Source organism: Eretmochelys imbricata, chromosome 2 (assembly GCF_965152235.1).
Source record: "Eretmochelys imbricata isolate rEreImb1 chromosome 2, rEreImb1.hap1, whole genome shotgun sequence".
Taxonomy (NCBI): Eukaryota; Metazoa; Chordata; order Testudines; family Cheloniidae; genus Eretmochelys; species Eretmochelys imbricata.
This window is the reverse complement of record NC_135573.1, coordinates 105,082,871-105,097,680: the sequence shown is the minus strand read 5'-3', so window position 1 is coordinate 105,097,680 and position 14,810 is coordinate 105,082,871. Positions and strand designations below refer to the sequence as shown.

Genomic DNA, 14,810 nt, shown 5'->3' with positions numbered 1-14,810 from the left:
AAGGCTGTAGAGCAAACTCATTAATCTCTAAGTGGTCCCGGTGCCACTAGATGGGACAGAACACCACACCCAGGAGGTGTGTGGGTTACATACTTCCCATAACTGAGGAAGCGTGTCCTGAGCTTCGGAGACTTCCCAGTTGAAATCCTGAATGAGGCCCCACTTGTAACACCAACAGATACTGGTCATGGGCGGGATTGAACCTGGGGCCTCTGCCTCATGCTAAATGCATGAGCCTATACCGCATGAGCTAGAAGCCATATGCCTCTTAACTAAGGCTGTAGAGCAAACTCATTAATCTCTAAGTGGTCTTGGTGCCCCTAGATGAGACAGAACACCACATCCAGGGGGTGTGTGGGTTACACTTATGTAGGATTCGGATCAGATCCTATATTATTGAAGAACTGTCTGTGTTTAGCTTATTGTTGGAATAAATATATCTTGCATTTATGGCTTAAGAAGAGGTCTGAAGCATAAAGGGTTTTTTTATAATAGCTTATACTTTGTGTTAGCCTTACAAATGGCATTTTGAAAAGTTTATCGAAATATCCTTTTTGTAAGTCGCATTTGTAAAGTAAAATGGTTTGTGGGTGACTGTTTAAAGATTGCTTTGTGGTGATTGGGTCATTTAGTTTCTTAATTCACAAATTTCTCACTTAAAATAATTGAAGAATGTATAACCACATGAAATACTGTGCATCACTTGTTTTTTCCATCCTGGGTAGTGAAACAAAAGAGATTTTAGATCTTCCTTTAATTGTCATTTCACTTGTAACAGTAAACCAAGCTGTGTTACCATTTTAGATGTTGCTTTTTGATGTGGGAGCCCCTAGTGCTTCTAACTTTCACAGGTTGATCTTTTTTTGAGAAAAGCTCTATCCAACATATTTCTTCAGCATACCATTTTAGTAGATGGCTCATGAAACTACTGGGAGTGGAGGCAACTCTGCACCTTTGAAAATGGACCCGCTACTAGCGAGTTGCCTTTAAATTGATTTGACATTTGTTGTTGTGCAGTGTGTTTTGTATTATGATTCTTACTAGCCCAGTCATGAGGCATGGTTGCTGGAATTTTGGTTCTTTAAAACCTTATAAAACTTTAGTTCTGATCATTGTGTTAGTAGTCTGTTCTTGGTGACAATCATTTAATCAAGGAATTTTGACCACCCTGATATTTATTCTTGGGATAGGAGAAAACTCCAAATATTTACTCAAGTCTTTAGACCAAATCCAGCCCTGGCAAAAGTGCACACAGCTTCCAGTATGTTCAGTCACCTCCTGTACTCTTCCTCACTTGAAGCTCCATCATTTGGTCCAATGGCATCTACAGTGCCATTTGGGATATTCTATCTGTTTCCCCCATCTCAAGAACAGTTGTCAGATTAGTCAAAACCGTTCAACCAAATGTTAATCAACAAGAACAGAGTATTGAAGCAATGAACAAAATCAAAGGGATTTTTGTGGTTTATTTTTAAAAAGGTCTTAAAACAAAAGCAGAGTCCATCTAACATGCCTAATGATGACCTAGTAACAACCCTAATGCAGACTGCACTGCAATGATGCTCAAATCTACAGAGACTAAGACCTTACCACTGGATATTGTGCTAGAGTAACTCTTCAATATTCCTATTGAAAACATGCCGTTCTGACTAAAACAGCTCGCCTAATGATATGACTTATCTTGCTGTTCATGAGAGTTTGTCTATATGTGCGGTCCCCTCAAAACAGTGAATTTCCTGCCTCCCATACCTCCATCTCTTCACTACTTTTGTGCTGTCTTTACAGCTCCTTTTATCAGTCTGCTCTCCCTTGACTTAGACAGCATTGCATTAATTTAACCTTGTTTTGCATTTGAAGGTTATCTTTGAAACCATAAAGGTTAGAACTATTTTTGTAATAAAAGCCTATTTTTGAAGTGAGTGATGGGACTCACTTGGGAAAGTTTCCTATTCAACACTAGGCAACTGGACAAGTGGATTTTTTTTATTTAGGGAGATAATAAGCAGCACTTACAATGCTTTTCACTTCTTCCCAAAGCTCAGTATAACCCCTTCTTATTGTTTTACCTTACTACTTAACAAATACATTTGATTTGAGATTTCTTTATGAGATTGACAAGTGAACTGCAGGTAGCAACTTCCCAGATGATCTTTCTTTAAATACGGTGTTTCATAGTTCCTAACAGTTGTTAGGTCTAAGTGTGATGAAACAACATTATAGGCTTCATTCAGACTGAAGTAGGATCTCTATTAATAGCACAGTATACAATAAGGGAAGTGCTAGTAGAGGTTTAGCAATTTGGAGCTTTGACTCAAATAGAAAATTCCATGTGCTTGGTTCAATTAAATCTCAGCTTTTTGAACCTGATCCAGAGCTCATTGAAGTCAATGAAAAGGCTCCCATTGATATCATTGGGCTTTAGATCAGATCCAGTGACTTTGTCGTTAATGAAAGACTGATTCATTTAAAAACAAACAAAAACCCTAAAGGAGAAGCGATTCTACTTTTTAGCCTAGTGCCCCCCAACATTAACTAGCTCAAACATTGCTTCATTATCCTAGTTCTCAGAATCATTTGCTGCTGTTGAATCATATATTACTGTTGCTATTCGGATGGGATATAGCATGGTGTTTGTGTGCGTGTACATGTGCACTGCACTGCTCCTTTCTACTTCCGTATAGTAACAACTGCTGCCAACACTCATTAAAATGGGCATGTGGCTAGAACCCATTGTGCCCAAGTAGATCTGTTAAAGATTAAAAAAACTTGCATTTTGTATATACAGTGTTCCAGGCCTGCAGTTTGCAGGTGGAATGTGTTTAGTAACAAAGACTTACCGTAAAAAAAATTAAAAAAAAAAAATTGCAGAGTGAAGAGTGAATATTTGAAAGCTTGGCAGATATATTATCATGTACTGACTCTTTTCAGAGAGAGGCCCATTTCCAAAAATAATCCCTGAAGCCAACAAGCATGCTACTGTACTAATATTGATCTCATCTTAATATTTTGGTGTTTGGAAAACTAGAGCACCAAATCTAAACATCTGTGGCTCCTGATTTTGCCAGCTTCTGCCTCATATGTTCCTTGGCAAACCTATGTCCTTTCTAGCATTACGAATTTCAACGTATTTTTAACCTGAAAGATGGGCACTTCTATCCATTGCCAATCCGTGTTTATGAAATGGTTGTCTAGTCTGAAAAGCTGTCGACTGTTGCTCAGCAATTCAAAGCACTTGTCTTCTCTGTTGCTTTGACCAAGCACTTAATAAAATCCATCCTTCTATTATAGGAGGCAATGATGCTTGTGTGTCTAATGGATTTTCTCAGGTACTTACTGATTGAGAGGCAGCCTACAGCCATCCGGAATGATTCAAGAGTTCAGTGATAAACTACCATGCCTAATATGCAAGTTACATTTGCTGGAGGTGTCCACTTCATCTCTGTTTTAAATAACTTAGGAACCCTTTTGAAGGGAGTGCTGATTTGTTGGTTCTTGACACACAATTTTTCAGTTTAATACCAAAAATATTTATTTGTTCTGAACAGGATTTAATACTGTACATCAGTGTGTTCAAATATATATTTCCTGATATGTTAGTTCGTCAAATATTTTTCTGAAATTACCGGTGAATACATAATTTAAATGTTTGAACTTCTATGTCTTGTCAACTGCCTTTGAAGTAATAGTGAACTATAATTGTTAATGTATTTGCCTTCTGCAGATGTTTTTGTTTAAATATTCTTGTTTACAATAAGATGCCTTCACATTACTTAAAATATAGTTTGTGTGTAATGTTAAAAAAAAAACCACTAGAATTGAGCTAAATACATGGTACAGTAACTGTATCAGAAGGTTGTTCCTAAGGATCTGGTAATACAGGTTAAGGGCCTGGTCCTGCTTGATGTAGGGAACCCCTAATGAAGTCAATGGGAGCTGAGGGAGCGTGGCACCTTTCAAGACTGGGCCCTGTAGGAGAAAAATAAATCCTAACAATTCTGATAGCAGGAGACCATTGATATTTGACAGTGTGTTCACTGAAACTGTGTCCTGACAGGATTTATGATAATTCTTTATTTAGCCCAACTAAGTTAAATATTGACATTTTGTTGCAGGGGTGAATAGCCTTTCCCAGTCACTGAGTGCCAACCAGCTGATTGCTAACACTCTCACCTACCTTGACCTCTCAGGGAATGTTCTCCGGGGTGATGATCTCTCCGTATGTGTTCCTTATTCTTCTGATTCCTGAAAAAAATGTATATATTTAATGTAGTGTGAGTGGGGAGGGAGGATTATTTTGGGGGGGGAAATTGTGTTAATTTAACTCAAGTTCTAGTGGTGATTAAAATGACACAGTGATAACATTGCCTTCCAGTTGTGACGCTGCCTGGTATGGGACAGAGCTAAGAGTGCCAGTCTCGGGTCAGACTGCCAGAAAACAGGGCATGTAATCCAAACTGGTGGTATATTCAATCCTAAGATTTCATCAAGCCAGTAACAAATGTGTGCTTCCAAAATACTATACTAGTTATTTTGAAGCCATTGACAGTCCCCTGCAGGACCTCTAGCCCCTCATGTACCACCCAGACAAACCAGACTTCTGTCATAAATTATTATTAAAACCAAAACTCACATATATTAGGTTCTTCTAGTTCCAAAGAACCAGACCCCAGGTCAAAATATACTTCAGATCTTACCCCAAAAACATGCTGGTAGCCAATCCTTTCGTAACTAAAAACTAAAGGTTTATTAATATAAAAGAAGAGCGTTATTAAGAGGTTAAAATGAAATCATATACATTACAGTTCATTTCAGAGTTTGTAGATCAGTATAATAGCAATGATGTTAAATCTGCCATCTTGCAGTAAGTTTCTCTGGTTCATCCCAGATATTGGGGTCCTTAGCCCATTGTTCAAAGCTTTTCTTTGCTAGAAATCGTAATCCAGAGATGTGGAGCAAGAAAGAGGCAAAGGAATGATGATACCCCCGGTCCATGTGCATGGAAAGTTACTGTCTCAAACATGGAGTCAGGGATCACATGTTCTACATGTCCTGCTGAGTCATTGGGCCTCCACTGTCTATGTGCTCCTGCTCTCTGAGGTGTCCTTGGGAGGGGCTCACTGGAAGAGTTGATTCTCCTTCATGGCCCATCAATCATGGCTGGCTAGTCTGGATGTAAATCTGTCTGGTGGGTGTTTGAGATACAAACACAGCAAGGATTCATAACTTCATACACAATGATAATACACACATATAAACAGGATAACATTGTTCAACCAATCACAATTTTTCCAGTGATACCTTACAAGGCATACTTTGCATAACATCTATCACAACTGTGCAACAGTGGTGATACATCAGTGTTAATACTTCAGTGTACACATGGTCATCTTTCCTTCTATACAGTGTCACACTAGTATAAAGGCAAATTAAGTTTTAAACTTCCCATGCAGCTAAACTAATTCACTTCACTTTGCTCCTATGCAAATTCTCACATTCTGCTGATCAGTCAGAAAACTGTCAATTGTGGCAAACTCTGGTGGTCATATGACATAAAAAATTGTCCACTGAATACCACATTAAAGTAACCAAATTCAATAAATTGGTCTGGTCTTTTGTGTTACTGCCAGTGAGATCCAGCATTGTTTCATTTTCGGTGTGTTGAAGGACACTAGGCTCAAAATAACATTTTATTCAGACTTTCTTCATCACATCCATCCCAGTCTCACTTATTCACACGTCCTCGGTGTCCAGGCTGGGATACCTAAGAAATGAAGTTTAAGGAATTCAAAATAAGCATTACAAGAGTCCATTTTCACTTGATACACACTTGGAGTATACAAAATAAAATGCCTTCTGGCTTTATGTGAATTCCACCCCAGATTTTCCTTGGTATCTGTTAGACATTCATATACACATTTACAAAACACATCATCCTTTGCCTAAGAGAGCAGAACTCTCAGGTGAAGAACTAGAAGAATGTTGACAAATGAGAGCCTTTAGAGAAGCAGCAAAAATAAAATAAGGGAATAGATTGGTTTACTTAAAACCACATATTTACAGAATTTATAATAAAATTAGTGTGCGTAGCTCAATCAAACAGTGGTTGAGGGGAAAGTGATAGCTGGCTGCAAATATTTTAAAGGGTGCAAACACCAGAAGGGAGAGACATTTTTAAGTGCCACAAGGGGATGTATCTAGTATAGGGGTAGGAAACCAATGGCACGCGTGCCAAAGGCGGCACGTGTGCTGATTTTCAGTGGCACTCTCACTGCCCAGGTCCTGGCCACCGGTCCGGGGGGCTCTGCATTTTAATTTAATTTTAAATGAAGCGTCTTAAACATTTGAAAACCTTATTTTCTTTACATACAACAGTAGTTTCGTTATATATTATACACGTATAGAGAGAGACCTTCTAAAAAGGTTAAAATGTATTACTGGCACGTGAAACCTTAAATTAGAGTGAATAAATGAAGACTTGGCCCACCACTTCTGAAAGGTTGCTGACCCATGATCTAGTATATTAATGAAATGAATTTTAGCAATGTAAAACTTAAAAGTATTTTCATGGTATTGCACCTAACAGTCAGATCTGTTAAATTGTGGAATAATTTTCCAACAGAAGTGATGGAAACTCCATTGTTTGCAATATAAAATTAAACTGAGGGTTTGTCTACGCTTGCAATTTACAGGGCTGTAACTTTCTCACCCCTCTGAGCGCCACAAATTTCAGCGCTGTAACGCCCTGGGAGCTATGCCCCTCGTGGAGGTGGGTTTTTTAGAGCACTGGGAGCGCTCTGCTGTGACTACACAAGCCATGTTAAAACGCTGCCACGGCCGCGCTTTAGCATTGCCAGTGTAGACTAGCCCTGAGCAAAGCACTGGAAAATTTACTGTAGGGAATATTCATGCATTGGTACTAGAGGGGCTAGGTGACCTAGCGTTGTAGGGATTTGATTTTTCAAAAGTCCTGAGCACTCTTAACTCATCTTGACTTCATTTGGAGTTGCGGGGGCTCAGCACTTCTGAAAATGAGGGCCAACTTTTCTTAACTCTAATTTGTTTGGTTCCTAGACATTAAAAAAAAATTGTCAGATGTAGCTGGTGCCTTTACCTAGGCTAGTGCATAGGTAATAGATCCTTAATATTATAATACACATCATTCATTAAAATATTATGTTATCAGACCCATTTTACAATATCTCTGAATTGTTCTAAGGCACTGGTAATATGTGTTTTAATAAAGTCTTGTCAGAAAGAATTATAAGGTTCAGACACAACTTAGCTGCCGGCCTAATGCAGTAGAAAGGGTTGACTTAAACTTTCAAAACTGATTAGCCTTTTTGGAGTATGGTTGCAATCCGGATGGCATTCTAATCTATTCTGAACTAAAATTAATTAGCACTTTCTGCAAAATGTGTAGCAAATTGCCGGCTACTCAAGATAAATCAAGCTATGAAAGTCAAGAATGCTATGTGGTAAATGTGATCCAGGCAGCATTCTTTTCCTGTCATTTTAACAAATGTTTTACTTTTGAGGGCTAGAAGATAACATCCATTCAGAGAAAATAGCTTCAGTCAAAACTGTTGGAGTCCAATTTAAAATAAATGTCTGAATTTTATTTGAAGAGGTAAAATAAAAATAATTCTGTGTAATATGTACAAAACATAATAATCATATTTTTTTTTCTCATTTGAAGAGCTTGTATAATTTTTTGGCCCAGCCAAATGCCATTGTTCATCTGGATTTATCCAACACAGAGTGCGCACTAGACATGGTAATCTTATTTCTTTTGATGGTTCAAAAAAACACCATTAGTATACCAACAGGTTTATTGCATATAAGCCTACTTTCTTTATTTCTCAGGTGTGTGGAGCTCTCCTCCGTGGATGCCTTCAGCACCTAGCTGTGCTCAGCCTGTCCAGGACAGTTTTTTCTCACAGGTATGGGTTTAAATATAGTTATTTCCAACTCCTGGAAATATTTTATTATTCTTTTTTGCACTTCTGCAGCAGTTTTCTTATGTGGACCTCAAGCAGCTTTAGACTTTCAATTAAGCGCTGTGTGACAGAGATATTATTTATCCCCAAAGTATATTCACCTGTGCAACAACTGTTTCTCTGCATATAAAAGCCAAGGCCGGTGTTAGGGGATAGCAAGCAGGGCAGTTTCCTGGGGCCCTGCAAAGCTAAGTTGCTCAGGCTTCAGCCCCAGGTGCAGGGCTTGGTGCCTTGGGCTTCAGCACCATGCAGTGGTGCTTCAGCTTTCTGCCCTGGGTCCCAGCAAGTCTAATGCTGGCCCTGCTTGGCAAACCCCCTAAAAACTGCTCGCGGCCCCTGAACCCTGGCTGAGAACCACTGGAATAAGCTATCCTACATAATATGCTCGCTCTGATCCTGACTCAGCAAAGCACCTATACACATACTTAACTGAGGTAGGTAGTGCAATTTGAAATGTGACTATTCCCTTACTTATGGTTAAGCATATGCTTAAGTGCTTTGCCGGACTGGGCCCTCAGTCAGGCCATAGACTCAACAAAGTGGAGCCCTGCCTTGTTCTATTTGTTCCTTCCCATACCCTTTGGAGCCCTGACTGTTTCCTTTCCATTCCCTCACGTGGAGCTATTTGCTAAACATCAGCAGAACAAGCTATCCTGCATAATATGCTTGCTCTGATCCCGACTCTTTCCATACTCACATGCACATTGAAAATTAAATCCACTTAGGTTACACTTGCACATACACATGGTTCCAGTGAAATGTTGGCAGACTGTAAGTTTAACATGAAACAAAAACCCAGGGCACTCGCTCAAGGTAAAATTTAATAGCTAAAGCATATTGGTTTCACCCCCTACCCCAGAAATGGCAGAAGTTTTCCCTCAAACTATCAACAGAACAAAACCAAAAACCACTCCTGAAAGCTGAGCCCAAATATGCAAAATTTTAGCCTAAAGATAAAACTTTGTCACCTGTAATTGTCTGAAAATGACCCTTTGAATTGATATTCTTGTGCAATTCTAAGTGTAGGTGTCTACCTGCATTACTATTGTTACCATTTAGATTGTGGTAAAGCCCATCCTGTTCTAGGCTCTTTCCAAACACTGAGGAAGACAGAGTTCCTGTTCCCAAAAAGCATTAGTACTGTACCAAGGGAATTGACTTATCTGCTTGTAGGCACAATATTCCAGAACTGCACTGAAAATCAGTGTTAGCTAAAAAATTAAACATTAATTTTCAGTGCTTTCTTATCTGCTTTTTTTTTTTCTTTTCTTTCTCTCTTCCTCCCTCCCCCCAATTGCAGAATAGTCCTTTCTTTTAGGATAGAGCTGGGCATAAAAGATAATGTCATTTCACAGAGGATTTCAATATTTCTAAATCTGGTTTTGTTCCAATGCAAAACGAAAACCAAAAAGTTCAAAAGTCTCTGTGAAAGGGAATGGAGGCAGGGACCCTGGAAGTGCTGGGGTCCCTGTTTTCAAGACAGTTCATCTTTCAGGCTGCCCCAGCATGGGGGACCTTGGGAGCCCAGACTGCTGAGCAGCTGAGGCTCCTAGAGTATCCAGGTGCTCTCAGTTCCTCATCAGCCCACCAGGCAGGCTGCCAGAAAACTAGGCGGAATTCCAGTGGAACCCTGTTGAAATTGAACAGTCTCTACAAAATGTTTGCTTTGATGTGTTGACCAATTTGGATGAAAAAACTGTTTTCTCTATCTTTCGGACCATCTCAGTTTTGGGGGCCTGATCTCATATTCACTGAAATCAACTGGAAAACTTCTGTTGACTTTAATGGACATAATGTGAGGCCCTAATCAAGCTGAAAACATAGTTTAGTAAGGAAGAGAACACTGATTTGAAGAAGAGAATTTGCGTTTGTGGTGGTCAGTACTCAGTTCTGCCCCTGACTGGCTCTGTGATCTGAGAGAGTCAATTACTCTCTCCAGGTCTCAGTCTTCCTTCTGTAAAAAGAAGACAGGCCTCCTTTACAGACTTGTTAAAGTTACTCTTATGAAACCTTTTGAGAGCTGGTTATGAAGCATTGCTTTTATTTTTATTCTAGGGGATTCAGACTCTGCCATGGTACTGTTTTGCTATTTATGTTAAAAAGAGTGGCAGATATTCTATCCTTTAGATTTTCAGTCTGCAGTGGTGCCCACTGAATATTGAAATTAGACCATAAAAACAATAGGAATAAATACCAGAATGGCCTAAGTACATTTGCTCCTCTTGAAACCCAAGTTTCACATTATATAGCTAGTATTTTTATTTATTGTTATTGGAAGTCAGTAGTGACTATTCTCCCCCTCCCCCTTTCCTTTTTTTATTGAGCGTAGTCCTTTAGAGGATATTGACTGACAGCACTGGAGGCAGAATCCTCTCTCTGGAGAGCAGTTATATCACAGGAAATAGCAGCGTAAGCTGCCCTGTCTTTCCAGATCAATATGCCTCAACACTAACCTGGAGGCATCACTTCTGCACACCTATTGCTTGGTACTACATTCAAACGTTAAACAATAACTGTCTCTAGGGATGAAAAGTTATTTCCTTCTCATAACAATTTTGACCCTTTGCTTCTCTCCTGCTGTTGTGAATGCCTGTCGACTAGTAACTGGGCTGAAGTCACCTGGTTATTTTATGTAGGTCACCAAGGAACCATTAGTTAGTAATACCTTCTGAACAAGAAATGAGACATTGATGAATGCTGTTGAGTCTCCATTTTGATGCCTTTTTGTTTTTGAACTAATTGAAAGCTACCTAGATACGATTGTTAAAGATTAAGTACATTAATTACTAATAAAAGAGTGCTGCTGACCCTGACATCATGAATTTGCAGTCTGTTGGATGTTCAAATGTTGCTTTTTCTCCTCCCCCCCGCCCCCCCAATTTACAGGAAAGGAAAGGACGTTCCCCCATCGTTCAAACAGTTTTTCAGCAGTTCACTTGCTTTGATGCAAATCAGCTTTTCGGGGACTAAACTCTCTCCTGAGCCTCTAAAGTAAGTGCTGCATTGATTTTTCCTGTGACTTAAAGACACAGTTTGCATGGTTATTTATATACATGTCTAATCCTGAAAATGGAGAGGAAAGCAGATCATATCTGCACATTATTCAGAGCCCCATTTACACTTTGTCACTGAGAAAGTGAGTTTCATAATGGTCACCCATGCTGAACTGGCAGAGTTGGAATGTAACAGCCTGGCTCACTGCTTAAGGGCTGGGGCTAGCCATCCCTGATCACAGAATGAGCCACACCTGGGAAAGATCAGGGTGATTGCCATATGAAGAACAGCAGGAGGCTGCAATGAAGGGTGCTCAGGAGTCAGCCAAGCCTGTTACACCTGGCACAGGCTGCTGCGGGGACCCCCTCCTCTCAAAGAGAGAAGCAGGAGGCCTGGGAGAAAAGTAGATGCAGAAACTGGAGGAAGCCATTTGTCTGCTGGCTGAACAGCACAGTGGACTCAGGCCGTTCTTCTGCAGGAGCAGCAGTAGGGGCAGCAACAGCAGAAGGCACAGTTGGCCTTGCAGCAAGAAGAATAGATGGTTGGGTTTGGGGCCCAGAGGTGTTGCAGAGACTACCGCCACCTGCGAAAGATAAATGTCTTTGTGTGTTTCTGGTGTGGAAGACCATGGCTCAACAGATTTGAATACTGGTAGTGCTGTGGGAGGCATAAGAAAAAAACAAGCATGAGAGGTCAGGGACCCAGAGTAAGGGTCCATCCCAGTGTTTTAGATGTGGCATGGAAGAGTACATAAAGAAGGTCTGCCCCTTGCATAATGGGAAGGAAAAAGCCCTGCAGACCAAGAAAGAGTGAGGGAGAGTTGACAGGTGGAACAGTCTGTGTGTTCCCAGAAGTGTGTCAGTCCTGTCTACCTGTAGTGAGAGAAGCAAGTTGGAACGGTGAACTGTGTTTAAGCACAGGGGGAAAGAAAGCCAGAGTTGACTGCCAGGAATGTGACCAAACTTGGAGGATGCCCAAGAACGGCAGGGTTGTGTTAGTGTTTGGGAGAAGGGGGTGAACACAGAGGCTGCGGTGAAAGTGGACATTGCAGTCATGGCAGCCCCTCTTAGAGCTGCCAAGAAGGCAATACAGCACTGGGGGGAGAGGCTTCTCTGATGGAGAAGGATCAGAAGGAACTTGGTGCCTTGAAGGAGAAGTGGCAGGCCCTGCAAGAAAGGGAGCAGTTAGCAGAGGAGCATCAGATGACTCTAGAGGAGAGAGATTGCCCACTCATTATGCTGAGCCAGTTGGACGGGGAGCTAGAGAATCTGAGATGTCAGACCCCACAATCATGTTGTCGACAACAGTGGAATTGTATGGTGTGGGGAAAGTAGAACTTTCAGGTAGAACTTGACCCGGGGTGGGCAAGGTTCTAAGTGGTGGGAGGCAGGTAACAGGGTGGCTCTTCCTTTAAGGGCTGGAGGGCTGGCCAACCCTAACTACAGAATGAACCACACCTGGGAGATACAAAAATGATTGCCCTATAAAGAGCAGCAGGAGGCCACAATAAAGAGTGGGTGCTCAGGCATCAGCCAACCCTGTTACGAAGCCTAGGCTCTCCCCTAGGTTTCTACTTGCCTAGCTAATATTGCTACACACTGCTCTGTCTACACTAGACTTCTAGAATGTGTTAGTTAGCTAACATTTTCTAAATCCCAGTGTAAACAGAGACTGTAAGTTGACCTGCCTGGTTGGGAGACCGATTGTTATGGGAGGGAGATGTAGGAAGCAGGCAGTAACTTAATAGGTGGTTAGCTAATGGACTGGAATTTAATATAGCTTAAAGGCTAAATCAGTGAGGTGGAGGGGGAGGTCTGGAGATAGTGATTGGGTTAGGGTTGGAGGAAAAACCTGGGATGGAATCAGCCCAGGAGAGAGAGAAAAGTGGAAAGGATAGGTGGTGGGGTGGGGAAATCACAGTGAATACCATAAGCTAAAGAATAGCATAGCTTCTTTTGAGATGCAAATTGATACAGGGAGAGAAGAGTAGATGAGATAAATAAGACATAGTTAATGAACCATCCTGGGGAACTGTGTAACCATTATCTTCCGTTCTTTCCATTCCCTCTATTACGTTCTCCTTTGTTATATCCTGTCTTAAGCTTTGCCTAGACTGGGAAAATGTTGTATTAATCAGTGTTCTTGAACACTACTTACCACCTAGTGTAGGCAAAGGCATGGTGTTGAAAAACATATTCGTTATAGTTAACCCACGGGGGTGCTCACTGTATGGTGGATGTGGATAGCAGTGAGAGCAAAGGAAATGTGTAGCCATCAACACGGAGCAAATGTTGTTGTTCTTATGAAAAATGCCATGAGATCTTTTAATGTCCCTATAGAGAGTAAAAAAGACCAAAGACCCTAATTCTGCATATTTAACGTTTGGATGTGACAACTCACAGACTTAAAGTTAACCATGTACCTAAGTGTTTGCAGAATTGGAACCTAATTTGTTAAAGATGGTCTCAAAAAACCCTTTTCACAATACACCACATGGTATTTAATTATATACTTTCAGCAGTATGGTACTATTTATTGCAACCCCTCCCCTTTTTTTTTTAATTTAAAGCAATAAAATTGTTTGGCTGTTTCATTATTGTGCTGTTTCTTTGGTTTACGGTTTTCCCTCCGTCTGAGCTGAAGTGTTTCAAGGTACTTCCAAGTACAGTGAGTCTAAGTGCAACTTGATTTCACCCTCAAAGTTGAACGGTACAGTACAGATTGAATGGTACAGTTCCAAAAAATCCCATGGATAGTGTTTCAGCCATGATGGTACTTGGGACTCAGTGTGTTTTCAGTGCGATTGTTAGCATTTTTCTCTGAAATACGATTTTTTTTAAAATCTTGCATAAAATTAAGGGCTTGTCTATGGTGGGGTAATGAGCACTACATAGCTGTGAGTTCTTAAGTGCGCAAATGTGTTGTGCATTAATTGGTCCATGTGGACCTTGCTGGTGTGCACTAAATGTTTCCCAGTGCACTTTAACATAGTGCGAACCAACAGTGCTTGCACAGACCAGTTAATGCACAACAGTTTCGTGCTCTTTAGAATCATACCTCCACAGGGCACATCAACCCAAACCCTAAAATTCTGGTTTAAATCATGAAGAGGCTATAAGATTAAGTCTGAAACTGTTGTTTTCACATTTACTGGGCTTTAGTTATTACAGAGGTCTCTAAATAGAAGATAACTTACTTAAGTAAATTGGAAATGAAGGCAAATCAAGGGAATTTGAGAAGTAACATGGTATACAATACCAATAATATTTCTGTATCATCTTTCATCTGTGTATGTCTAAGAGTTTTGCAAACATAGATCTTGCAACAGCTCTGAGAAGGAGGGGCAAATTCCCTTTTTATAATGTGAAACTAAGGCGCACAGAAGTTAAGTGACTTACCCAAGGTCAAACAGCAAGCCAGTGGAAGAACTTGAAATAGAGCCTTAAAGTCCTGACTCCCAGTCTTCTGTTCTACTGCTAGACTATATTCTCTGAAAAGTCGCTGTGAAGATGGTGCCATCTTAAGCAATTGATCTGCTGCTTGTACGTATTCAGTTATATCTGCCCGCTTTAGTGATTGAACATACGTTTAGTAGAGCTGGATGTAACAATTTCATCCAGGGTTCTCAGTTTGCTTGAAGTTTCAGTATGTCAGAATTTGCTTTAGTTTATAATCGGAATGAAACCAAATGTTAATTAAACTTACCATAAACAAGAAAACCTTCTCCTCCCCCCCCCCCCCCGCCCAATTTAGTTTCAGAAACACTGAAACATGGTGATCCCAAAACACAATATGTGAAATTGACCTTCTTGACGGTTT

General features: G+C 40.5%; 1 protein-coding gene across 2 annotated transcripts in view; it reads left to right on the top strand.

The window, feature by feature from the left end:
• CARMIL1 (capping protein regulator and myosin 1 linker 1) overlaps positions 1-14,810 on the top strand; it is a 257,979-nt gene that overhangs the window by 140,796 nt on the left and 102,373 nt on the right. For both annotated transcript variants that reach the window (XR_013345180.1, XM_077810553.1), the window contains exons 13-16: positions 4,113-4,216; positions 7,697-7,774; positions 7,864-7,940; positions 10,884-10,988. Coding sequence is in view for 1 of the 2 variants with exons in the window: in XM_077810553.1 (XP_077666679.1) it covers positions 4,113-4,216; positions 7,697-7,774; positions 7,864-7,940; positions 10,884-10,988 (364 nt within the window). In the remaining variant the exon portion in view is untranslated. The remainder of the gene's footprint in view (positions 1-4,112; positions 4,217-7,696; positions 7,775-7,863; positions 7,941-10,883; positions 10,989-14,810) is intronic.